This window comes from Oncorhynchus kisutch, linkage group LG16, assembly GCF_002021735.2.
Source record: "Oncorhynchus kisutch isolate 150728-3 linkage group LG16, Okis_V2, whole genome shotgun sequence".
Taxonomy (NCBI): Eukaryota; Metazoa; Chordata; class Actinopteri; order Salmoniformes; family Salmonidae; genus Oncorhynchus; species Oncorhynchus kisutch.
Genome location: NC_034189.2, coordinates 4,221,606 through 4,248,699, shown reverse-complemented (window position 1 = coordinate 4,248,699; position 27,094 = coordinate 4,221,606). Strand labels below are relative to the sequence as shown.

Here is a 27,094-nt window from a genome sequence, read left to right as displayed (position 1 = left end):
GTGTTAATTTTTTATTTATTTTATTTTACCTTTATTTAACCAGGTAGGCAAGTTGAGAACAAGTTCTCATTTACAATTGCGACCTGGCCAAGATAAAGCAAAGCAGTTCGACAGATAAAACGACACAGAGTTACACATGGAGTAAAAACAAACATACAGTCAATAATGCAGTATAAACAAGTCTATATACAATGTGAGCAAATGAGGTGAGAAGGGAGGTAAAGGCAAAAAAGGCCATGATGGCAAAGTAAATACAATATAGCAAGTAAAATACTGGAATGGTAGTTTTGCAATGGAAGAATGTGCAAAGTAGAAATAAAAAAATAATGGGGTGCAAAGGAGCAAAATAAATAAATAAATAAAAATGAAATACAGTTGGGAAAGAGATAGTTGTTTGGGCTAAATTATAGGTGGGCTATGTACAGGTGCAGTAATCTGTGAGCTGCTCTGACAGTTGGTGCTTAAAGCTAGTGAGGGAGATAAGTGTTTCCAGTTTCAGAGATTTTTGTAGTTCGTTCCAGTCATTGGCAGCAGAGAACTGGAAGGAGAGGCGGCCAAAGAAAGAATTGGTTTTGGGGGTGACTAGAGAGATATACCTGCTGGAGCGTGTGCTACAGGTGGGAGATGCTATGGTGACCAGCGAGCTGAGATAAGGGGGGACTTTACCTAGCAGGGTCTTGTAGATGAATGGTACCAATGGTACCCCCCCCTCCCTCCTCTACTAGGTGATGTGTTAGTGTACAGTGTTAATGGTGCCCTCCCCCTCCTCCTAGGTGGTGTGTTAATGTACAGTGTTAATGGTGCCCCCCCCTCTACTAGGTGGTGTGTTAGTGTACAGTGTTAATGGTACCCCCCCCCCCCCCCCTTCTACTAGGTGGTGTGTTAGTGTACAGTGTTAATGGTGCCCCCCCCCTCCTCCTAGGTGGTGTGTTAGTGTACAGTGTTAATGGTGCCCCCCCCTCCTCCTAGGTGGTGTGTTAGTGTACAGTGTTAATTTTTTATTTATTTTATTTTACCTTTATTTAACCAGGTAGGCAAGTTGAGAACAAGTTCTCATTTACAATTGCGACCTGGCCAAGATAAAGCAAAGCAGTTCGACAGATAAAACGACACAGAGTTACACATGGAGTAAAAACAAACATACAGTCAATAATGCAGTATAAACAAGTCTATATACAATGTGAGCAAATGAGGTGAGAAGGGAGGTAAAGGCAAAAAAGGCCATGATGGCAAAGTAAATACAATATAGCAAGTAAAATACTGGAATGGTAGTTTTGCAATGGAAGAATGTGCAAAGTAGAAATAAAAAAATAATGGGGTGCAAAGGAGCAAAATAAATAAATAAATAAAAATTAAATACAGTTGGGAAAGAGGTAGTTGTTTGGGCTAAATTATAGGTGGGCTATGTACAGGTGCAGTAATCTGTGAGCTGCTCTGACAGTTGGTGCTTAAAGCTAGTGAGGGAGATAAGTGTTTCCAGTTTCAGAGATTTTTGTAGTTCGTTCCAGTCATTGGCAGCAGAGAACTGGAAGGAGAGGCGGCCAAAGAAAGAATTGGTCTTGGGGGTGACTAGAGAGATATACCTGCTGGAGCGTGTGCTACAGGTGGGAGATGCTATGGTGACCAGCGAGCTGAGATAAGGGGGGACTTTACCTAGCAGGGTCTTGTAGATGAATGGTACCAATGGTACCCCCCCCTCCCTCCTCTACTAGGTGATGTGTTAGTGTACAGTGTTAATGGTGCCCTCCCCCTCCTCCTAGGTGGTGTGTTAGTGTACAGTGTTAATGGTGCCCCCCCCTCTACTAGGTGGTGTGTTAGTGTACAGTGTTAATGGTACCCCCCCCCCCCCCCCTTCTACTAGGTGGTGTGTTAGTGTACAGTGTTAATGGTGCCCCCCCCCTCCTCCTAGGTGGTGTGTTAGTGTACAGTGTTAATGGTGCCCCCCCCTCCTCCTAGGTGGTGTATGACACAAGCACTCTCTATGTATTTGCTCCCAGCTATGAGAGTAGGAGGACCTGGGTCCAAAACATTAAGGAAGGTCAGTGACTAGCCATATATATTTTTTATCATCTAGTTATTGTATCCTATGCTATGCTGTAAACTCTATCTGTTGTTGTCCTAGCATACAGATGTAGAATCTTAATTTGAGCCAGTTTGCTGCAGCAGGGAAATGATGTGGATTATCATTAATTATTCATTAATCTTTAGTTTTGTAGGGGTCGATTTAAATAAAAATAAAAAATGTTTTAGGGCAAAGCAAGTCTTGCATCTTTTTAAAGTAGAAATCACGACGCTTTTAGGTTGTCTTTTCTTTAAAGAATTGTAAAACCTCGAATGCTATAAAAGTTGTGCAGGAAAATTGTCAGTAACAAGAGTGATCAAATTAAGATCCTACATCTGTAGGTAGGTGTATGTTGTTTTTATCAGGTAATCTGATTAACCAGATGTTTTTCCTATCTCTTGTGTTGATGTTGGATGTATTTCAGAGGTAAGGGACAACTCTGTGATCGTTGCTAAGTTCCATCCTCAGTTCTGGATGGAAGGCGTGTGGCTGTGCTGTCGTCAGGCAGAGAAACTGGCCCCGGGCTGTGAGGAGTACAACCTGTTTGGAGACCGTGAGATCTTTCCCCTCTCATAATTTTTTTTTTTTAAACCTTTATTTAACCAGGCAAGTCAGTTAAGAACAAATTCTTATTTTCAATGACGGCCTGGGAACAGTGGGTTAACTGCCTGTTCAGGGGCAGAACGACAGATTTGTACCTTGTCAGCTCGGGGGTTTGAACTTGCAACCTTCCAGTTACTAGTCCAACGCTCTAACCACTAACCCACTAACCACTAACCCACTTGAGATCACGAAACACTTGAGATCTACAGTATCAGGTAAAAGTTTGGAGACACATACTCATTCAAGGGTTTTTCTTTATTTTCTACTCTGTAGAATAATAGTGAAGACATCCAAACTATGAAATAACACATATGGAATCATGTAAACGTCCCTTTTTTCAGGACCCTGTGTTTCAAAGATTATTCGTAAGGGTTTAAAGGTCATTCGTAAGGGTTTAAAGGTCATTCGTAAGGGTTTAAAGGTCATTCGTAAGGGTTTAAAGGTCATTCGTAAGGGTTTAAAGGTCATTCGTAAGGGTTTAAAGGTCATTCGTAAGGGTTTAAACACTTTCCCACGCTTGTTCAATGAACCATAAACAATTAATAAACATGCACCTGTGGAACGGTCGTTAAGACACTAACAGCTTACAGACGGTAGGCAATTAAGGTCACAGTTATGAAAACTTAGGACACTAAAGAGGCCTTTCTACTGACTTTGAAAAACACCAGAAGAAAGATGCCCAGGGTCCCTGCTCATCTGAGTGAATGTGCCTTAGGCATGCTGCAAGGAGGCATGATGCAGATGTGGCCAGGGCAATAAATTGCTATGTCCGTACTGTGAGACGTCTAAGACAGCGCTACAGTTGTAAGGCAGACATCACCGGCATTAATGTCACCTCTGGGCAAAAACCCACCGTCGCTGGACCAGACTGGCAAAAAGTGCTCTTCACTGACGTTTAATGTTGCCTACTAAATTCGTTTTATTTAAACTAAATATGCAGGTTTAAAAAAATATACTTCTGTGTATTATTTTAAGAAAGGCACTGATGCTTATGGTTAGATCCATTTGTGCAACGATTGTGCTTTTTTTCACGAATGCGCTTTTGTTAAAACATCACCCGTTTGGCGAAGATGAAGTAGACTGTGATTAAATTATTAAATTAACAGGCACCGCATTGATTATACGCAACGCAGGACAAGCTAGTTAAACTACACATGGTTGATGATATTACTAGGTTAGTGATTATGTGAAGATTGATTGTTTTTTATAAGATACGTTTAATGCTAGCTAGCACCTTACCTTGGCTTCTTGCAGCCACAAGGTCCTTTTGATGCTGCACTCGCGTAACAGGTGGTCAACCTGCCACAGTCTCCTTGTGGATTGCAATGTAATCGGCCATAATTGGCGTCCAAAAAGGCAGATTACCGATTTGTTATGAAAAACTTGAAATCGGCCCTAATTAAATTGGCCATGCCACCAGCAAAGCACTCCCACAAGAGCAGTGATCCTGTGATACTAGCTGGAGCAGTGATACTAGCTGGAGCAGTGATACTAGCTGGAGCAGTGATACTAGCTGGAGCAGTGATACTAGCTAGAGCAGTGATACTAGCAAGAGCAGTGATCCTGTGATACTAGCTGGAGCAGTGATACTAGCAAGAGCAGTGATCCTGTGATACTAGCTGGAGCAGTGATCCTGTGATACTAGCTAGAGCAGTGATACTAGCAAGAGCAGTGATCCTGTGATACTAGCTGGAGCAGTGATACTAGCTGGAGCAGTGATACTAGCTGGAGCAGTGATACTAGCTGGAGCAGTGATACTAGCTAGAGCAGTGATACTAGCTAGAGCAGTGATACTAGCAAGAGCAGTGATACTAGCAAGAGCAGTGATACTAGCAAGAGCAGTGATACTAGCTAGAGCAGTGATCCTGTGATACTAGCAGGAGCAGTGATACTAGCAGGAGCAGTGATACTAGCAAGAGCAGTGATACTAGCTAGAGCAGTGATACTAGCTAGAGCAGTGATACTAGCTAGAGCAGTGATACTAGCTAGAGCAGTGATCCTGTGATACTAGCTAGAGCAGTGATCCTGTGATACTAGCTGGAGCAGTGATACCAGCTGGAGCAGTGATACTAGCAAGAGCAGTGATACTAGCAAGAGCAGTGATACTAGCTAGAGCAGTGATCCTGTGATACTAGCTGGAGCAGTGATACTAGCAAGAGCAGTGATACTAGCTAGAGCAGTGATCCTGTGATACTAGCTGGAGCAGTGATACTAGCTGGAGCAGTGATACTAGCAAGAGCAGTGATACTAGCTAGAGCAGTGATACTAGCTAGAGCAGTGATCCTGTGATACTAGCAAGAGCAGTGATCCTGTGATACTAGCTAGAGCAGTGAAACTAGCTAGAGCAGTGATCCTGTGATACTAGCAAGAGCAGTGATACTAGCAAGAGCAGTGATACTAGCTAGAGCAGTGATACTAGCTAGAGCAGTGATCCTGTGATACTAGCTGGAGCAGTGATACTAGCTGGAGCAGTGATACTAGCAAGAGCAGTGATACTAGCTAGAGCAGTGATCCTGTGATACTAGCAAGAGCAGTGATACTAGCTAGAGCAGTGATCCTGTGATACTAGCAAGAGCAGTGATACTAGCTAGAGCAGTGATACTAGCTAGAGCAGTGATCCTGTGATACTAGCTAGAGCAGTGATCCTGTGATACTAGCTAGAGCAGTGATCCTGTGATACTAGCTAGAGCAGTGATACTAGCTAGAGCAGTGATACTAGCTAGAGCAGTGATACTAGCTAGAGCAGTGATCCTGTGATACTAGCTGGAGCAGTGATACTAGCTGGAGCAGTGATACTAGCTGGAGCAGTGATACTAGCAAGAGCAGTGATACTAGCTAGAGCAGTGATACTAGCTAGAGCAGTGATCCTGTGATACTAGCAAGAGCAGTGATACTAGCTAGAGCAGTGATCCTGTGATACTAGCAAGAGCAGTGATACTAGCAAGAGCAGTGATACTAGCTAGAGCAGTGATACTAGCAAGAGCAGTGATACTAGCTAGAGCAGTGATCCTGTGATACTAGCTAGAGCAGTGATCCTGTGATACTAGCAAGAGCAGTGATCCTGTGATACTAGCAAGAGCAGTGATACTAGCAAGAGCAGTGATACTAGCAAGAGCAGTGAAACTAGCAAGAGCAGTGATCCTGTGATACTAGCAAGAGCAGTGATCCTGTGATACTAGCAAGAGCAGTGATCCTGTGATACTAGCAAGAGCAGTGATCCTGTGATACTAGCAAGAGCAGTGATCCTGTGATACTAGCAAGAGCAGTGATCCTGTGATACTAGCAAGAGCAGTGATCCTGTGATACTAGCAAGAGCAGTGATCCTGTGATACTAGCAAGAGCAGTGATCCTGTGATACTAGCAAGAGCTGTGATACTAGCAAGAGCAGTGAAACTAGCAAGAGCAGTGATACTAGCAAGAGCAGTGATACTAGCAAGAGCAGTGATACTAGCAAGAGCAGTGATACTAGCAAGAGCAGTGATACTAGCAAGAGCAGTGATACTAGCAAGAGCAGTGATCCTGTGATACTAGCAAGAGCAGTGATCCTGTGATACTAGCAAGAGCAGTGATCCTGTGATACTAGCAAGAGCAGTGATCCTGTGATACTAGCAAGAGCAGTGATCCTGTGATACTAGCTAGAGCAGTGATCCTGTGATACTAGCAAGAGCATTGATCCTGTGATACTAGCAAGAGCAGTGATACTAGCAAGAGCAGTGATACTAGCAAGAGCAGTGAAACTAGCAAGAGCAGTGATCCTGTGATACTAGCAAGAGCAGTGAAACTAGCAAGAGCAGTGATACTAGCAAGAGCAGTGATACTAGCAAGAGCAGTGATACTAGCAAGAGCAGTGATACTAGCAAGAGCAGTGATACTAGCAAGAGCAGTGATACTAGCAAGAGCAGTGATCCTGTGATACTAGCAAGAGCAGTGATCCTGTGATACTAGCAAGAGCAGTGATCCTGTGATACTAGCTAGAGCAGTGATCCTGTGATACTAGCTAGAGCAGTGATCCTGTGATACTAGCTAGAGCAGTGATCCTGTGATACTAGCTAGAGCAGTGATCCTGTGAAACTAGCAAGAGCAGTGATACTAGCAAGAGCAGTGATACTATTTTAATTATTTATTTATTTATTTTACCTTTATTTAACCAGGTAGGCAAGTTGAGAACAAGTTCTCATTTACAATTGCGACCTGGCCAAGATAAAGCAAAGCAGTTCGACAGATACAACGACACAGAGTTACACATGGAGTAAAACAGACATACAGTCAATAATACAGTATAAACAAGTCTATATACAATGTGAGCAAATGAGGTGGGAAGGGAGGTAAAGGCAAAAAAGGCCATGGTGGCAAAGTAAATACAATATAGCAAGTAAAACACTGGAATGGTAGTTTTGCAATGGAAGAATGTGCAAAATAGAAATAATAAAAATGGGGTGCAAAGGAGCTAAATAAATAAATAAAAATTAAATACAGTTGGGAAAGAGGTAGTTCTTTGGGCTAAATTATAGGTGGGCTATGTACAGGTGCAGTAATCTGTGAGCTGCTCTGACAGTTGGTGCTTAAAGCTAGGGAGGGAGATAAGTGTTTCCAGTTTCAGAGATTTTTGTAGTTCGTTCCAGTCATTGGCAGCAGAGAACTGGAAGGAGAGGCGGCCAAAGAAAGAATTGGTTCTGGGGGTGACTAGAGAGATATACCTGCTGGAGCGTGTGCCACAGGTGGGAGATGCTATGGTGACCAGCGAGCTGAGATAAGGGGGGAATTTGCCTAGCAGGGTCTTGTAGATGACATGGAGCCAGTGGGTTTGGCGACGAGTATGAAGCGAGGGCCAGCCAACGAGAGCAGTGATCCTGTGATACTAGCTAGAGCAGTGATTCTAGCAGAGCAGTGATTATGTGATACTAGCAAGAGCATGATCCTGTGATACTAGCAAGAGCAGTGATCCTGTGATACTAGCAAGAGCAGTGATCCTGTGATACTAGCTAGAGCAGTGATCCTGTGATACTAGCTAGAGCAGTGATCCTGTGATACTAGCTAGAGCAGTGATCCTGTGATACTAGCTGGAGCAGTGATCCTGTGATACTAGCTGGAGCAGTGATCCTGTGAATACTAGCTGGAGCAGTGATCCTGTGATACTAGCTGGAGCAGTGATCCTGTGATACTAGCTGAGCAGTGATCCTGTGATACTAGCTGGAGCAGTGATCCTGTGATACTAGCTGGAGCAGTGATCCTGTGATACTAGCTGGAGCAGTGATCCTGTGATACTAGCTGAGCAGTGATCCTGTGATACTAGCTGGAGCAGTGATCCTGTGATACTAGCTGGAGCAGTGATCCTGTGATACTAGCTGGAGCAGTGATCCTGTGATACTAGCTGGAGCAGTGATCCTGTGATACTAGCTGGAGCAGTGATCCTGTGATACTAGCTGGAGCAGTGATCCTGTGATACTAGCTGGAGCAGTGATCCTGTGATACTAGCTAGAGCAGTGATCCTGTGATACTAGCTAGAGCAGTGATCCTGTGATACTAGCTAGAGCAGTGATCCTGTGATACTAGCTAGAGCAGTGATACTAGCAAGAACAGTGATCCTGTGATACTAGCAAGAACAGTGATCCTGTGATACTAGCTAGAGCAGTGATACTAGCTAGAGCAGTGATACTAGCTGGAGCAGTGATACTAGCTGGAGCAGTGATACTAGCAAGAGCAGCAATACTGTGATACTAGCAAGAGCAGTGATACTCGCAAGAGCAGCGATACTGTGATACTAGCTAGAGCAGTGATCCTGTGATACTAGCAAGAGCAGTGATCCTGTGATACTAGCTAGAGCAGTGATCCTGTGATACTAGCTAGAGCAGTGATCCTGTGATACTAGCTAGAGCAGTGATCCTGTGATACTAGCTAGAGCAGTGATCCTGTGATACTAGCTAGAGCAGTGATCCTGTGATACTAGCAAGAGCAGTGATCCTGTGATACTAGCAAGAGCAGTGATCCTGTGATACTAGCTAGAGCAGTGATACTAGCTAGAGCAGTGATACTAGCTAGAGCAGTGATACTAGCTGGAGCAGTGATCCTGTGATACTAGCTGGAGCAGTGATCCTGTGATACTAGCTGGAGCAGTGATACTAGCAAGAGCAGTGATACTATGATACTAGCAAGAGCAGTGATACTCGCAAGAGCAGCGATACTGTGATACTAGCTAGAGCAGTGATCCTGTGATACTAGCTAGAGCAGTGATCCTGTGATACTAGCTAGAGCTGTGATACTAGCTAGAGCAGTGATACTAGCTAGAGCAGTGATACTAGCTAGAGCAGTGATACTAGCTAGAGCAGTGATCCTGTGATACTAGCTAGAGCAGTGATCCTGTGATACTAGCTAGAGCAGTGATCCTGTGATACTAGCTAGAGCAGTGATCCTGTGATACTAGCTAGAGCAGTGAAACTAGCTAGAGCAGTGATCCTGTGGATACTAGCTGGAGCAGTGATCCTGTGGATACTAGCTAGAGCTGTGATACTAGCTAGAGCTGTGATACTAGCTAGAGCAGTGATACTAGCTAGAGCAGTGATACTAGCTAGAGCAGTGATCCTGTGATACTAGCAAGAACAGTGATACTAGCAAGAACAGTGATACTAGCTAGAGCAGTGATCCTGTGATACTAGCTAGAGCAGTGATCCTGTGATACTAGCTAGAGCAGTGATCCTGTGATACTAGCTAGAGCAGTGATCCTGTGATACTAGCTAGAGCAGTGATCCTGTGATACTAGCTAGAGCAGTGATACTAGCTAGAGCAGTGATACTAGCTAGAGCAGTGATCCTGTGATACTAGCTAGAGCAGTGATACTAGCTGGAGCAGTGATCCTGTGGATACTAGCTGGAGCAGTGATCCTGTGGATACTAGCTGGAGCAGTGATCCTGTGATACTAGCTGGAGCAGTGATCCTGTGATACTAGCTAGAGCAGTGATCCTGTGATACTAGCTAGAGCAGTGATACTAGCTGGAGCAGTGATCCTGTGGATACTAGCTGGAGCAGTGATCCTGTGATACTAGCTGGAGCAGTGAGCAGGTTTCTTCTCTTAAAATGCTGAAAGAAAATCATATTTCTGCTGTTACTGAGTCAAAATGTACATATGTACAATTTTACTGCAAGAAATGCTTAATTCTTCCAGGAGTTAATATTATATTAGACTGTGTGAGAGGTTATTGACTTAGTCGGTGTCCATAGTTCAGTTAGGCTACTATTCCATTTAACCCATCTGAACAGTACAGTTCCTTTGACGTGCCATGTTGAAGTCCTCGTCTTGTGACCTGTCAACTAGACTACTGTTCTATAACATTAGACTACTCTCACCATAGCAACACCCACCCGTAACATGCGCTCCAGCAGGTATATCTCACTGGTCAGCCCTAAAGCCAACACTTCCTTTGGCCACCTTTCCTTCCAGTTCTCTGCTGCCAATGACTGGAACGAATTGCAAAAAAATCGCTGAAGTTGGAGACTTATCTCCCTCACTAACTTTAATCATCAGCTATCTGAGCAGCTAACCGATCGCTGCAGCTGTACATAGTCTATCGGTAAATAGCCCACCCAATCTACCTACCTCATCCCCATATTATTTTTATTTACTTTTTTGCTCTTTTGCACACCAGTATCACTACTTACACACCAGTATCACTACTTATACACCAGTATCACTACTTATACACCAGTATCACTACTTATACACCAGTATCACTACTTACACACCAGTATCACTACTTACACATCTATCACTCCAGTGTTAATTTGCTAAATTGTAATTACTTCACTACTATGGCCTATTTATTGCCTTACCACCTCACGCCATTTGCACACACTGTATATAGACTTTTCTACTGTATTATTGACTGTATGTTTGTTTATTCCATGTGTGACTCTGTTGTTTGTGTCGAACTGCTTTACTTTAGATTGGCCATGTCGCAGTTGTAAATGAGAACTTGTTCTCATCTGGCCTACCTGGTTAAATATAGGAGATATATATATCTATATGTGTGTGTGTGTGTGTGTGTGTGTGTATATGTAGATATAGCTCAGTGTTCACTTTTTTCTGACCAAAAGCATGTGGGTTATGAGTCAACCTGCAAGGGGTTATAAGTTCACCTATAGATCACGAATACACATATAGACACACACACACACACACTCATGAGTATATGTTCTCTGTAGCTGTTGACTTTGAATAATGAAAGAACAATTCTCTTCTTCCTCTTTTCAGTTTCGAGGAAACTTCTTCCTCCCATACCTGGAGAGGAGGGCACAGGAAGGGTAAGAACACTGTTCATCTAGTTCCCCAATCGCTCTCACACACACACACACACACACACACACACACACACACACACACACACACACACACACACACACTTCGGAGTCATCCCACCTCAAAAAGCACAAGAAAGAGATTTTAAGACACCGACTATCTCAGATTGTTTTGAAATAGTTTCTGTAGTTGGAAACCGATATGATTACCATTCCTGAAACATTATTTTGTTAAAAGAAAATTGAAGCTAATTGAGTGCACCCAAATTGCCCATTTAAAAAAAATATATATGTATATGACTCATAATCTTCAATAAATATAGTGCCTAACATCCAATTTGGACCATAATTATTCCTAACAATGAGTAAGACATGAGGAATCCAATAAAAGTATCAAACCCCCCCCCCCCCCCCCCCCCCCGACACCAATCCCACCGCAACAACCAATATACAGTATCAGTTCTCTGTCTGACAAGTAATGCACTAATTTCTCTGAACAGGGGAAAATAAAAACATCAGCAGATTCCGATGGAATACATTACATAAGAGGAAGAAGTAATACTCCAAGCAACAACTCCATGCTACCTGCCAGACATAGAGAATTAATACTATATACTGGTTGTTGGGGTGGGGTGTGTGTGGAGGGTCCCATGGGTGGTCCATGGGTGGTCCATGGGTGGTCCATGGGTGGTTCATGGGTGGCATTTGATACATTTTATTGGGCGTCTTTATCATTGTTATGAACACTTGTGGTCCAAATCGGATGTTAGGTGCAATTCAATTCGCTATTATTACTCAGAGATCTAATTTATATTTAAACAAAATAATGTTACAGGAATGCTAATCTTACCTGTTGCTAACTGCTGAAACGGTTTCAGAACAATCTGAGATGGTGGATGACATGGTTTCTTGATATGACATGGAATGACCTGATCTGCCTCCTAGAATTTCTGTTGTAATATTACTCTACAAATAACAAGCTGTAACAAAAATGTGTCATACCCTAGCAACAAGACAAGCTTGATACAACAAAAACAACAAAGTTAACAAATGTCCCTTCTCGCCCCTTCGTCCCTTCTCTCCTCCCTTTGTCCCTCCCTTTGTCCTCCTCCAGTCTCGTCGCCCTCCCCCTCCCCCTCCCCCCCTTCCCGTACACAGCCCTGATGATGGTAGTGGTGTTGAGGAAGTTGTGATAGCTCTGTATGACTTCAATGGTCCTGAACCACATGACCTGACTATGACCAAAGGAGGAGAATACGTCATACTGGAGAAATGTGACATCAACTGGTACAAGGCCCGCAACATATACGGGTCAGTACGGTGTGTATGTGAGTGTGTGCTCACTGTAGCTTGGCCCCTGGTATATAATCGCTCAATGTAGCTTGGCCCCTGGTATATAATCTCTCACTGTAGCTTGGCCCCTGGTATATAATCTCTCACTGTAGCTTGGCCCCTGGTATATAATCTCTCACTGTAGCTTGGCCCCTGGTATATAATCTCTCACTGTAGCTTGGCCCCTGGTATATAATCTCTCACTGTAGCTTGGCCCCTGGTATATAATCTCTCACTGTAGCTTGGCCCCTGGTATAATCTTGGTCTTTTGGACTCTCACATTGCACATCTTTGTCGCTTCTTCTTCTATGGCTGGCCCGCAACTATTGAGTTTGTTTGTTTGTTGACATGCAGGAAGGAGGGCTACATCCCCAGCAACTACGTGACAGATAAAAAATTGGGGAACCTGGAACAGTATGCGTGAGTAAAGTGCCGCGAGGTACAGAAACACTGTTTACATTGTTTTTACATCAGCGCAAGGGTAGATGCTAAGAGGGATCCTTGGGACGTCCATACCCATACCCCTAACCATAACCTTCTTTAAATGTAACCTTTAGTAACCATCACCACCAACATTGCGAGACAAACATTTTAGCATCCACCCCCCCTCTCTCTTTTTTTTTTAAGAGTTATTTTCATGCAATTCTACACATTTTGTCATTTTATAACTTATTTCTATAAATTCTCCATATTTTTTTTAGGATGGAGAGAAATGTTTGCACATTTTTATATATCTGAGACTGACTGACAATTTAATCGCTTCCCCCGGTCGGTAATTCAATCACGATGACTAAGTTTAGATAGTCTAGTGGCCAGCTATTTTATTTAACCAGGTCGGCCAGTTGAGAACAAGTTCTCATTTACAACGGCGACCTGGCCAAGATAAAGCAAAGTGACACAAACAACAACACAGAGTTACACATGGGATAAACAAACATACAGTCAATAACACAATAGAAAAAGTCACATGCTTGTGATCATCTATCGACAGCTGTTTGCTAGTCAGCTAAATAAGATGATTAATTAGTCATATATCATATATGTCATATATATCTGACATGTATTTAATGCTGCGTTCACAACAACTGGGAACTCGGAAATCTCTGACTGCCGACTTCAGTGCATTCAAGGCAACTTGGGAACTCGGGGGGTGGGGGGGGGGGGTGTAACTAGCTCTGACTGGGCAAAAAATAATAACTTGGAATTCCAAGTCGGGAACTCGGGCGCTCTTTCTTAAACTCAAACTTTTCAGACCTGACTATTACTGACGTCATGATTTGTCCTCTGTTTTTTTTTCTTCATCATAGATCCAAGTTGTCTTGAAAGCATCAATATCACCACTAATGAGATGGGTGTGCTTGATGCATGTCACGTCAAAGATTTTCAAAGGGGGCGTGGTCAATAGTGCTATAATAGTAATAATAATGATAATAATAGTAATAATAATAATAATAATAATAATAGTAATAATAATAATAATAGTAATAATAATAATAATAATAATAATAATAATAATAATAATAATAATAGTAATATAATAATAATAATAATAATAATAATAATAATAATAATAATAATAATAATAATAATAATAATAATAGTAATAATAAATAAATAATAATAATAGTAATAATAATAGTAATAATAATAATAGTAATAATAATAATAATAATAATAATAATAATAATAATAGTAATAATAGTAATAGTAATAATAATAATAATAATAGTAATAATAATAATAATAGTAATAATAATAATAATAATAATAATAATAATATAAGTAATAATATAATGTAATAATAATATAATGTAATAATAATAATAATAATAGTAATAATAATAATTGTAATAATAATAATAATAATAATAATAGTAATAATAATAGTAATAATAGTAATAGTAATAATAATAATAATAATAATATAATTAATAATATAATTGTAATAATAATAATAATAGTAATAATAGTAATAATAGTAATAATAATAGTAATAATAATAGTAATAATAGTAATAATAGTAATAATAATAGTAATAATAATAGTAATAATAGTAATAATAGTAATAATAATAGTAATAATAATAGTAATAATAGTAATAATAGTATAATAATAGTAATAATAATAGTAATAATAGTAATAATAGTAATAATAGTAATAATAGTAATAATAGTAATAATAGTAATAATAATAATCTCTGCTGTCACATCGAACCTGGATTGATATTTTGGTTTTTAATTCAGACAATAGTATTGCTGAATCCAGCTTCACACAGATATGAGCTGGCGAAGGTTACCATGAGTTTTAACTGCTCTGAGCGGGATGGCACAGTATTCCCTTTGAGTCAGGAACCAAAACTTCTCCGTCTCTTGAATATGTTGTGTGCCGGACAGCTTTAATGGCCGAACTTGATATTTGCACTTACAATTCAAGCTCAATGGTCTAGTGTGGCCTTTTCCCACGGTCTAAGGACTATATATTTTAGATTTCTTTCATTTTCATTTAGATTTTTAACGTTAACCACATTACAAAGACAATGTAATTGTTATTGTTTTTTTCTTGATATCAAGCGAATGGGAATTGCTGGCATAGATGGCTTGACAGAAAGAAGGGGAATGTTAATCTTTTGTTTGCCAACATCCAGATGACTCTGTATGTCAGAGCGACTTATAGAATTGGTCAATAGGCGTCATAATTACCTGCAGAAATCTGACCTTCAGCTGTTGTACATATACCTCGTAAAACAAATATATGTTTTTAATCACTTTGAAGTGACACAAATGACAAATGAAACTTTCAGCTTTGCATTTCGACACTCTTTCTCACCTGTTGCTGGCAGGTGTTTAAAATCGAGCACCCAGCCATGCAATCTCCATAGACAGACATTAGCAGTAGAATGACCTGATTTAAGAGCTCAGTGACTTTCAACGTGGCACCGTCATAGGATGCCACCTTTCCAAAAAAAGTCAGTTGGTCAAATTTCTGCCCTGCTAGAGCTGCCCCGGTCCACTGTAAATGCTGTTATTGTGAAGTGGAAATGTCTAGGAGCAACAACGGCTCAGCTGAGAAGTGGTAGGCCACAGAAGCTCACAGAACGGGACCGCAGAGTGCTGAAGCGTATAAATATCGTCTGTCCTCGGTTGTAACCCTCACTACTGAGTTCCAAACTGCCTCTGGAAGCAACGTCAGCACAAGAACTGTTCATCGGGAGCTTCCTGCAATGGGTTTCCATGGCCGAGCAGCCGCACACAAGCCTAACATTACCATGTACAATGCCAAGCGTTGGCTGGAGTGGTGTAAAGCTCACCGCTATTGGACTCTGGAGCAGTGGAAACGTATTCTTAGCAGTGATGAATCGCGCTTCACCATCTGGCAGTCCGACGGACAAATCTGGGTTTTGCGGATGCCAGGCGAACACTACCTGCCCCAATACATAGTGCCAACTGTAAAGTTTGGAGGAGGAATAATGGTCTTGGGCTGTTTTTCATGGTTCGGGCCCCTTAGTTCCAGTGAAGGGAAATCTTAACGCTACAGCATACAATGGCATTCTAGACTATTCTGGGCTTCCAACGTTGTGGCAACAGTTTGGGGAAGGCTCTTTCCTGTTTCAGCATGACAATGCCCCAGTGCACAAAGTGAGGTCCATACAAAAATGGTTTGTCGAGATCAGGAAGAACTTGACTGAGCCCGTGACATTGAGAGCCTCAACCCATCGAACACACTGTAAAGTCTCCTTCCAGACTCACATCAAACATCTCCAATCCAAAGTTAAATCTAGAATTGGCTTCCTATTTTGCAACAAAGCATCCTTCACTCCTGCTGACAAACATACCCTTGTAAAACTGACCATCCTACCGATCCTCGACTTTGGCGATGTCATTTATAAAATAGCCTCCAATACCTTACTCAATAAATTGGATGCAGTCTATCACAGTGCCATCCGTTTTGTCACCAAAGCCCCATATACTACCCAGCACTGCGACCTGTACGCTCTCGTTGGCTGGCCCTCGCTTCATACTCGTCACCAAACCCACTGGCTCCAGGTCATCTACAAGACCCTGCTAAGTAAAGTCCCCCCTTATCTCAGCTCGCTGGTCACCATAGCAGCACCCCACCCGTAGCACGTGCTCCAGCAGGTATATCTCTCTTGTCACCCCCAAAACCAATTCATCCTTTGGCCGCCTCTCCTTCCAGTTCTCTGCTGCCAATGACTGGAACGAACTACAACAATCTCTGAAACTGGAAACACTTATCTCCCTCACTAGCTTTAAGTACCAGCTGTCAGAGCAGCTCACAGATTACTGCACCTGTACATAGCCCACCTATAATTTAGCCCAAACAACTACCTCTTCCCCCACTGTATTTATTTATTTTGCTCCTTTGCACCCCATTATTTTTATTTCTACTTTGCACATTCTTCTACTGCAAATCTACCATTCCAGTGTTTTACTTGCTATATTGTATTTACTTCGCCACCATGGCCTTTATTTTGCCTTTACCTCCCTTCTCACTTCATTTGCTCACATTATATATAGACTTGTTTAGACTGTATTATTGACTGTATGTTTGTTTTACTCCATGTGTAACTCTGTGTCGTTGTATCTGTCGAACTGCTTTGCTTGATCTTGGCCAGGTCGCAATTGTAAATGAGAACTGGTTCTCAACTTGCCTACCTGGTTAAATAAATATGCTTTTTTGGGGTGGGGGGGAGGGGCTTGAATTGGAACGCCGACTGCGAGCCTTACTGTGAGCCTTATAGCCTCACTAATGCTCTTGTGGTTGAATGGAAGAAAGTCCCCTCAAATGTTCCATAGTTTTAGTGGAAAGACTTCCCTGAAGAGTGTCTACAAACTATTGGATGTTTTTTTTGTGTGTGTATATTAAACAATTTTAATGTTGAGATTTTAGTCTGGCTTTAAGTGTTATATGACATTGCAGTGTGAACTAATGGATTAGTGTTGTGTGTTTCAGCTGGTACAGTAAACATGTCAATCGGAACAAAGCTGAGGAACTACTGCGGACAGAGGCGAGTAAAACAGACCCTCCTGTAGGTCTGGGTGTGTTTACTGTGTGTTTACTGTGTGTGCAGTGTGTGTTTACTGTGTGTGGGTGTGTTTACTGTGTGTGTACTGTCTGTGGTGTGTGTCGGTGTAGGGTGTGTGTACTGTTTGTGGTGTGTGTGTGTGTGTGTGTACTGTCTGTGGTGTGTGTACTGTCTGTGTAACTCTGTCTCCCTGTACAGGATAAAGAGGGAGGGTTCATGGTAAGAGACTCCAGTAAGCCAGGCGCCTACACCGTCTCCCTGTACACCAAGTCAGCAGGGTAAGCATCATCCTAGTTCATAATGTTAGAATACTTGTGTCAGTAAAACATAATTCGAACGTTGTATAAATGTTGTGTGAACGTCATAGGGAGGGAGGTGCAGCTATCAGGCATTACCACATCAAGGAGACCTCAGGCTGCCCCAGACAGTTCTACCTGGCTGAGAAACACCTGTTCACCTTGATACCTGACCTCATCGAGTACCACAACCACAACGCTGCAGGTAGAGCACACACACACACAATAAACATGTATTCACATGGGATACACACACTCTTTCACTTCAATTCAAGGCTCTTTATTGGCATGGGAAACATATGTTAACATTGCCAGAGACTCTCTCACTCTCGCCCCTCTCTCTTGCGCCTCCTCTCTTTCTCTCGCCCTTTTATCTCCTCTCTCTCAGGTCTGGTAGCCAGGTTGAGGTATCCAGTAGGGAAGGAGAGATCTGCTCCATCCACAGCCGGCTTCAGCTACGGTGAGATTCTACACTACTCTACCCTGTTCTACTCTTCTCTATTCTATTCTACTCTACTCTACTCTACCCTGTTCTACTCTTCTCTACTCTATTCTACTCTACCCTGTTCTACTCTTCTCTACCCTGTCCTACTCTACTCTACCCTGTTCTACTCTATTCTACACTACTCTACCCTGTTCTACTCTACTCTACCCTGTCCTACCCTACTCTACTGTACCCTATCCTGTCCTACTCTACTCTACCCTGTCCTACTCTACCCTACTCTACCCTATTCTACTCTACACTGTTCTACCCTACTCTACCCTGTCCTACTCTACTCTATTCTATTCTACTCTACTCTACTCCATACAGAGAAGTGGGAGATCAACCCTTGTGAGCTGACCTTCATGAAGGAGCTGGGTTGTGGTCAGTTTGGGGTGGTGCGGCTGGGGAAGTGGAGAGCTCAACACAAAGTAGCCATCAAGGCTATCAGAGAGGGTGCCATGTACGAAGAAGACTTCATAGAGGAAGCCAAGGTTATGATGTGAGTACAATACATCCCACACAGGACACATCGATAGACGAATAGATGGATGGACACGGGCTGACAGACAGCACACATCGATAGACGAATAGATAGATGGATGGACACGGGCTGACAGACAGCACACATCGATAGATGAATAGATGGATGGATAGATGGACACACACACACATTCTAATGTTTTGTAACCATGAGATCCGTGTGTGTGTGTGTGTGTGTGTGTGTGTGTGTGTGTGTGTGTGTGTGTGTGTGTGTGTGTGTCTCAGGCGTCTCACCCATCCTAAGCTGGTGCAGCTATATGGAGTGTGTACCCACCAGAAGCCCATCTACATTGTGACTGAGTTCATGGGACTGGGATGTCTGCTCAATTACGTCAGGTAATTTTAATAATAAGCCCAACGTCATAGATCTATGCTCAGAAACATGTTGCGGAACGCTTCTTTAATTTTTCAATGTTAAAAAAATATATATTTTTTTTTCTTCCCCCAATCAGAATAGCATACTGCAGGGCTGTTCTAGGCAGGTTAACCAAAAGGTTGCTGGTTCGAATCCCCGATCTGCCAATGTACCCTTAACCCTAATTTGCTCTTGTAAGTCTCTCTGGATAAGAACGTCTGCTACATGACTAAAGTGTAACGTAAAAGACACCCTCCTGTAGGTTTTAACTCCAACCCTGTTCCTGGAGAGATACCCTCTAACCTGGCATACATACGTTTCAGCCATCTTGTTTTTTGTTTATTCACTTCAGGCAGCGTCGGGACACCCTCAGCCTGGGGTCCTTACTGAGTATCTGTCAGGACGTCTCAGAGGGGATGGAACACCTGGAGGCACACGGCTTCATACACAGAGACCTGGTGAGTCTATCAGCCAATAGGATCATAGTATACAGACACCTAGCCAATAGGGAGTTAGTTAGTGAGCCGTTCTGCCAATAGGCACAGATCTGTTTAGAATAACAGACCATCTCTGTCTCTCTCTCTCTCTAGGCAGCGAGGAACTGTCTGGTGAACGATGCTCTGGTGGTGAAGGTATCAGATTTTGGAATGGCCAGGTACGTAACGGAATATCACACTCAACTCACACCAATCTGTATCCCTGTCTCTCTCTCTCTCTCTCCATCTCTCTCTCTCTCTCTCTGTTTCTCTCCATCTCTCCATCTCTCTCTCTCTGTTTCTCTCCATCTCTCTCTCTCTGTTTCTCTCCATCTCTCTCTCTCTCTCTGTTTCTCTCTCTCTGTTTCTCTCTCTCTGTGTCTCTCTCTCTCTCTGTCTCTCTCTCTCTGTCTCTCTCTGTTTCTGTCTCTCTCTGTTTCTCTCTCTCTGTTCTCTCTCTCTGTTTCTCTCTCTCTCTGTTTCTCTCTCTCTGTTTCTCTCTCTCTGTTTCTCTCTCTCTGTTTCTCTCTCTCTGTTCTCTCTGTGTCTTTCTCTCTCTCTGTTTCTCTCTCTGTTTCTCTCTGTGTCTCTCTCTCTCACGGGTCATGTTGAGGGGTGGGGGGGGGGGGGGGGGGGGGGGAGTGGCCTCATCACGGGTCATGTTGAGGGGCGGGGGGGGGGGGGGGGTGGCCTCATCACGGGTCATGTTGAGGGGCGGGGGGGGGGGGGGGGGGGGCTCATCACAGGTCATGTTGAGGGGTGGGGGGGAGTGACCTGGTCATATGGGTCACTCTCTCCCTCCTTTTTGTGTGTGTGTGTGTTAGGTATGTACTAGATGACCAGTACACTAGTTCATCGGGAGCTAAGTTCCCAGTCAAGTGGTCTCCTCCTGAAGTCTTCAACTTCTGCAAGTACAGCAGCAAGTCGGACGTCTGGTCCTTCGGTAGGTGGTTACTGTGTGTGTGTTTGTGAGGACGGTCTATTGATGTGTGTTTGTGAGGACGGTCTATTGATGTGTGTGTGTGAGGACGGTCTGTTGATGTGTGTGTGTGTGTGAGGACGGTCTATTGATGTGTGTGTGTGAGGACGGTCTGTTGATGTGTGTGTGTGAGGACGGTCTGGTGATGTGTGTGTGTGAGGACGGTCTGTTGATGTGTGTTTGTGAGGACGGTCTGTTGATGTGTGTGTGTGTCAGGTGTGTTGATGTGGGAGGTGTTTACAGAGGGGAAGATGCCATTTGAACACAACCCTAACCATAAGGTAGTGATGATGGTGTTAGAAGGACATCGCCTCTACAGACCCAAGAAGGCCACGCCCAACATCTATGACATCATGCTGCGCTGCTGGCACGAGGTACATCATACACTTCCTGCTTTCCTACTTCCTACTTCCTACTTCCTGCTTTCCTGCTTCCTACTTCCTACTTCCTACTTCCTACTTCCTACTTCCTACTTCCCTGCTTTCCTGCTTCCTGCTTCCTACTTCCTACTTCCTACTTCCTACTTCCTACTTCCTGCTTTCCTACTTCCTACTTCCTACTTTGTGAATGTTTTGAGGCAGAAGATACAGTACAAACAAATGTAAAGTGTTGGTCCTTCTATCATGAGCTGAAATAAAATAAATACTGTAAATATTCAATGTGCATAAAAAGCTTATTTCTCTCATATTTTGTGCACAGATTTGTTTACATCCCTGTTAGTGAGCATTTCTCCTTTTGTCAAGATGATCCATCCACCTAACAGGTGTGGCATATCAAGACGATGATTAAACAGCATGATCATTACACAGGTGCACCTCGTGCTGGGGGACACCGTTTTTAGGGAGCATGTAACTGGCATAAGTGACTGCAGGAATGGCCACCCGAGCTTTTGTCAAGACAATTTTTGTTAATTTCTCTACCTTAAGCTGCCTCCAACGTTGTTTTAGAGAATTTGGCAGTACATTCATCTGGCCTCACAACCGCAGACCACGTATATGGCGTCGTGTGGCGGGCGGTTTGCTGATTGGGCAGGCACAATCTACGGACAAACGAAAACAATTGCATTTTATCGACGCCAATTTGAATGCACAGAGAAACCGCGATGAGATCCTGAGGCCCATTGTTGTGCCATTCATCCACCGCCATCACCTCATGTTTCATCATGATAATGCACAGCACAATGTCGCAACGATCTGGCCCGCATCCTCACCAGACATGTCACCTGTTGAGCATGTTTGGGAAGCTCTGGATCGATGTGTACAACAGCTTGTTCCAGTTCCTGCCAATATCCAGCAACTTCACACAGCCATTGAAGAGGAGTGGGACAACATTCCACAGTCCACAATCAACAGCCTGATCAACTCTATGTGAAGGAGATGTGTCACGCTGCATGAGGCAAATGGTGGTCACATCAGATACAGACTGGTTTTCTGATCCACACCTTTATTTAGGTATCTGTGATGAACAGTTGAATGTCTGTATTCCCAGTCATGTGAAATCCATAGATTTAGGACCTAATTTATTTATTTCAATTGACTGAATTGTAACTGTTGTAACTCTCTCTCCCCCTCTCTCTCTCTCTCTCTCTCTCCCCCTCTCTTCTCTCTCTCTCTCTCTCTCCCTCTCCCCCTCTCTCCTCTCGCCTGCTCTCACTCTCCCTCTCCCCCTCTCTCCTCTCGCTCGCTCTCTCTCTCCCTCTCCTCTCGCTCGCTCTCTCTCTCCCCTCTCCCCCCTCCTCTCGCTCGCTCTCTCTCCCCCTCTTCCTCTCCCCCCCTCTCTCCCTCTCCCCCCTCTCTCCCTCTCCCCCCCTCTCTCCCTCTCCCCCCCTCTCTCGCTCTCGCCCTCTCTTCGCCCCCTCTCGTCTCGCCCCTCTCTCGCTCTCGCCCCTCTCTCGCTCTCGCCCCCCTCTCTCGCTCTTCGCCCCCTCGCTCGCTCTCGCCCCCTCGCTCGCTCTCGCTCGCTCTCGCCCCTCGCTCGCTCTCGCCCCCCTCGCTCGCTCTCGCCCCTCGCTCGCTCTCGCCCCCCCTCGCTCGCTCTCGCCCCCAACGTCTCTCTCCCCCCAACGTCTCTCTCCCCCCAACGTCTCTCTCCCCCCAACGTCTCTCTCCCCCAACGTCTCTCTCCCCCCAACGTCTCTCTCCCCCCAACGTCTCTCTCTCCCCCCAACGTCTCTCTCTCCCCCCCCAACGTCTCTCTCTCCCCCCCCCAACGTCTCTCTCTCCCCCCCCCAACGTCTCTCTCTCCCCCCCCCAACGTCTCTCTCTCCCCCCCCCCCAACGTCTCTCTCCCCCCCCCCCAACGTCTCTCTCTCCTCCCCCCAACGTCTCTCTCTCCCTCCCCCCAACGTCTCTCTCTCCCTCCCCCCAACGTCTCCTCTCTCCCTCCCCCCAACGTCTCTCTCTCCCTCCCCCAACGTCTCTCTCTCCCTCCCCCCAACGTCTCTCTCTCCCTCCCCCCAACGTCTCTCTCTCCCTCCCCCCAACGTCTCTCTCTCTCTCCCCCCCAACGTCTCTCTCTCTCTCTCCCCCCCAACGTCTCTCTCTCTCTCTCCCCCCCAACGTCTCTCTCTCTCTCCCCCCCAACGTCTCTCTCTCTCTCCCCCCCAACGTCTCTCTCTCTCTCCCCCCCAACGTCTCTCTCTCTCTCCCCCCCAACGTCTCTCTCTCTCTCTCCCCCCCAACGTCTCGCTCTCTCTCCCCCCCAACGTCTCTCTCTCTCTCCCCCCCAACGTCTCTCCTCTCTCGCTCTCTCCCTTCTAGAGAGCAGAAGAGAGACCATCGTTTTCTCAGATCTCCATCTTGATCTCCGACGCTGTAGAAGTGGATGGGTCCTCCTCTGTCTGAGCCCACCAATCAAATCCTCTCCTCTGCCTGAACCCACCAATCAGATCCTCTCCTCTGCCTGAACCCATCAATCAGATCTTCGCCTCCGCCTGAACCCACCAATCAAATCGCAACCACCAGTCGGATCTCCTCAGATCCAGTGTTGGAGGACTGCAAACGTTCCGCTCTCTGTACTGATGGACGATTATGGTGGAGTTTGTTAGACAGGAAGTTTTCGTCCAATATATATATACCCTATACTGTTTCACCACTTCTATCCTGTCTTTTTTATTTTATTTTTATTTCACCTTTATTTAACCAGGTAGGCAAGTTGAGAACAAGTTCTCATTTACAATTGCGACCTGGCCAAGATAAAGCAAAGCAGTTCGACACAAACAACAACACAGAGGTACACATGGAATAAAACAAACATACAGTCAATAATACAGTATAAACAAGTCTATATATAATGTGAGCAAATGAGGTGAGAAGGGAGGTAAAGGCAAAAAAAAGGCCATGGTGGCAAAGTAAATACAATATAGCAAGTAAAACACTGGAATGGTAGTTTTGCAATGCAAGAATGTGCAAAGTAGAAGAAGAAAAAAATGGGGTGCAAAGGAGCAAAATAAATTAAATACAGTTGGGAAAGAGGTAGTTGTTTGGGCTAAATTATAGGTGGGCTATGTACAGGTGCAGTAATCTGTGAGCTGCTCTGACAGTGAGGGAGCTAGTGAGGGAGATAAGTGTTTCCAGTTTCAGAGATTTTTGTAGTTCGTTCCAGTCATTGGTAGCAGAGAACTGGAAGGAGAGGCGGCCAAAGAAATAATTGGTTTTGGGGGTGACCAGAGATATATCTGCTGGAGCGCGTGCTACAGGTGGGAAATGCTATGGTGACCAGCAAGCTGAGATAAGGGGGGACTTTACCTAGCAGGGTCTTGTAGATGACATGGAGCCAGTGGGTTTGGCGACGAGTATGAAGCGAGGGCCAGCCAACGAAAGCGTACAGGTCGCAATGGTGGGTAGTATATGGGGCTTTGGTGACAAAATGGATTGCACTGTGATAGACTGCATCCAATTTGTTGAGTAGGGTATTGGAGGCTATTTTGTAAATGACATCGCCAAAGTCGAGGATCGGTAGGATGGTCAGTTTACAAGGGTATGTTTGGCAGCATGAGTGAAGGATGCTTTGTTGCGAAATAGGAAGCCAATTCTAGATTTAACTTTGGATTGGAGATGTTTGATATGGGTCTGGAAGGAGAGTTTACAGTCTAACCAGACACCTAAGTATTTGTAGTTGTTCACATATTCTAAGTCAGAGCCGTCCAGAGTAGTGATGTTGGACAGGCGGGTAGGTGCAGGTAGCGATCGTTTGAAGAGCATGCATTTAGTTTTACTTGTATTTAAGAGCAATTGGAGGCCACGGAAGGAGAGTTGTATGGCATTGAAGCTTGCCTGGAGGGTTGTTAAGTGTCCAAAGAAGGGCCAGAAGTATACAGAATGGTGTCGTCTGCGTAGAGGTGGATCAGAGACTCGCCAGCAGCAAGAGCGACCTCATTGATGTATACAGAGAAGAGAGTCTGTCCAAGAATTGAACCCTGTGGCACCCCCATAGACTGCCAGAGGTCCGGACAGCAGACCCTCCGATTTGACACACTGAACTCTATCAGAGAAGTAGTTGGTGAACCAGGCGAGGCAATCATTTGAGAAACCAAGGCTGTCGAGTCTGACGATGAGGATGTGGTGATTGACAGAGTCGAAAGCCTTGGCCAGATCAATGAATACGGCTGCACAGTAATGTTTCTTATCGATGGCGGTTAAGATATCGTTTAGGACCTTGAGCGTGGCTGAGGTGCACCCATGACCAGCTCTGAAACCAGATTGCATAGCAGAGAAGGTATGGTGAGATTCGAAATGGTCGGTAATCTGTTTGTTGACTTGGCTTTCGAAGACCTTAGAAAGGCATGGTAGGATAGATATAGGTCTGTAGCAGTTTGGGTCAAGAGTGTCCCCCCCTTTGAAGAGGGGGATGACCGCAGCTGCTTTCCAATCTTTGGGAATCTCAGATGACACGAAAGAGAGGTTGAACAGGCTAGTAATAGGGGTGGCAACAATTTCGGCAGATAAATTTTAGAAAGAAAGGGTCCCGATTGTCTAGCCCGGCTGATTTGTAGGGGTCCAGATTTTGCAGCTCTTTCAGAACATCAGCTGAACGGATTTGGGAGAAGGAGAAATGGGGAAGGCTTGGGCGAGTTGCTGTTGGGGGTGCAGTGCTGTTGACCGGGGTAGGAGTAGCCAGGTGGAAAGCATGGCCAGCTGTAGAAAAATGCTTATTGAAATTCTCAATTATGGTGGATTTATCAGTGGTGACATTGTTTCCTATCTTCAGTGCAGTGGGCAGCTGGGAGGAGGTGTTCTTATTCTCCATGGACTTTACATTGTCCCAGAACTTTTTTGAGTTAGTGTTGCAGGAAGCAAATTTCTGCTTGAAGAAGCTAGCCTTGGCTTTTCTAACTGCCTGTGTATAATGGTTTCTAGCTTCCCTGAACAGCTGCATATCACGGGGGCTGTTCGATGCTAATGCAGAACACCATAGGATGTTTTTGTGTTGGTTAAGGGCAGTCAGGTCTGGGGAGAACCAAGGGCTATATCTGTTCCTGGTTCAAAATTTCTTGAATGGGGCATGTTTATTTAAGATGGTTAGGAAGGCATTTTAAGAAAATATCCAGGCATCCTCTACTGACGGGATGAGATCAATATCCTTCCAGGATACCCCGGCCAGGTCGATTAGAAAGGCCTGCTCGCTGAAGTGTTTCAGGGAGCGTTTTACAGTGATGAGTGGAGGTCGTTTGACCGCTGACCCATGACGGATGCAGGCAATGAGGCAGTGATCGCTGAGATCTTGGTTGAAGACAGCAGAGGTGTATTTAGAGGGCAAGTTGGTTAGGATGATATCTATAAGGGTGCCTGTGTTTAAGGCTTTGGGGAGGTACCTGGTAGGTTCATTGATAATTTGTGTGAGATTGAGGGCATCAAGTTTAGATTGTAGGATGGCTGGGGTGTTATGCATGTTCCAGTTTAGGTCGCCTAGCAGCACGAGCTCTGAAGATAGATGGGGGGCAATCAGTTCACATATGGTGTCCAGAGCACAGCTGGGGGCAGAGGGTGGTCTCTAGCAGGCGGCAACGGTGAGAGACTTGTTTTTAGAGAGGTGGATTTTTTAAAGTAGAAGTTCAAATTGTTTGGGTACAGACCTGGATAGTAGGACAGAACTCTGCAGGCTATCTTTGCAGTAGATTGCAACACCGCCCCCTTTGGCAGTTCTATCTTGTCTGAAAATGTTGTAGTTTGGAATTAAAATGTCTGAATTTTTGGTGGTCTTCCTAAGCCAGGATTCAGACACAGCTAGAACATCCGGGTTGGCAGAGTGTGCTAAAGCAGTGAATAGAACAAACTTAGGAAGGGGGCTTCTAATGTTAACATGCATGAAACCAAGGCTATTACGGTTACAGAAGTCGTCAAAAGAGAGCGCCTGGGGAATAGGAGTGGAGCTAGGCACTGCAGGGCCTGGATTCACCTCTACATCGCCAGAGGAACATAGGAGGAGTAGAATAAGGGTGCGGCTAAAAGCAATAAGAATTTGTCGTCTGGAACAGAGAGTAAAAGGAGGTGATAAAATAGCATCAGGGTATAATGTACAGACAAAGGTATGGTAGGATGTGAATACAGTGGAGGTAAACCTAGGTATTGAGTGATGAAGAGAGAGATATTGTCTCTAGAAACATCATTGAAACCAGGAGATGTCATTGCATGTG

General features: G+C 44.3%; 1 protein-coding gene across 5 annotated transcripts in view; it reads left to right on the top strand.

Annotated features, from left to right (window-relative positions):
- Positions 1–23,550, top strand: part of LOC109883472 (tyrosine-protein kinase Tec) — a 31,868-nt gene extending 8,318 nt beyond the window's left edge. For 2 of the 5 annotated variants that reach the window (XM_031791619.1, XM_031791623.1), the window contains 16 exons: positions 1,957–2,038; positions 2,487–2,615; positions 10,911–10,960; positions 12,069–12,265; positions 12,641–12,706; positions 17,258–17,312; positions 17,529–17,608; positions 17,698–17,831; positions 18,015–18,086; positions 18,438–18,609; positions 18,876–18,986; positions 19,358–19,463; positions 19,596–19,660; positions 20,306–20,424; positions 20,677–20,834; positions 23,220–23,550. In XM_031791619.1, coding sequence (XP_031647479.1) covers positions 1,957–2,038; positions 2,487–2,615; positions 10,911–10,960; positions 12,069–12,265; positions 12,641–12,706; positions 17,258–17,312; positions 17,529–17,608; positions 17,698–17,831; positions 18,015–18,086; positions 18,438–18,609; positions 18,876–18,986; positions 19,358–19,463; positions 19,596–19,660; positions 20,306–20,424; positions 20,677–20,834; positions 23,220–23,303 — 1,680 coding nt within the window. In that variant the 3' untranslated portion in view covers positions 23,304–23,550. The remainder of the gene's footprint in view (positions 1–1,956; positions 2,039–2,486; positions 2,616–10,910; positions 10,961–12,068; positions 12,266–12,640; positions 12,707–17,257; positions 17,313–17,528; positions 17,609–17,697; positions 17,832–18,014; positions 18,087–18,437; positions 18,610–18,875; positions 18,987–19,357; positions 19,464–19,595; positions 19,661–20,305; positions 20,425–20,676; positions 20,835–23,219) is intronic. The other 3 variants (XM_031791620.1, XM_031791621.1, XM_031791622.1) reach the window with 3 other exon arrangements.
- The last annotated feature ends 3,544 nt before the right edge of the window (positions 23,551–27,094 follow it).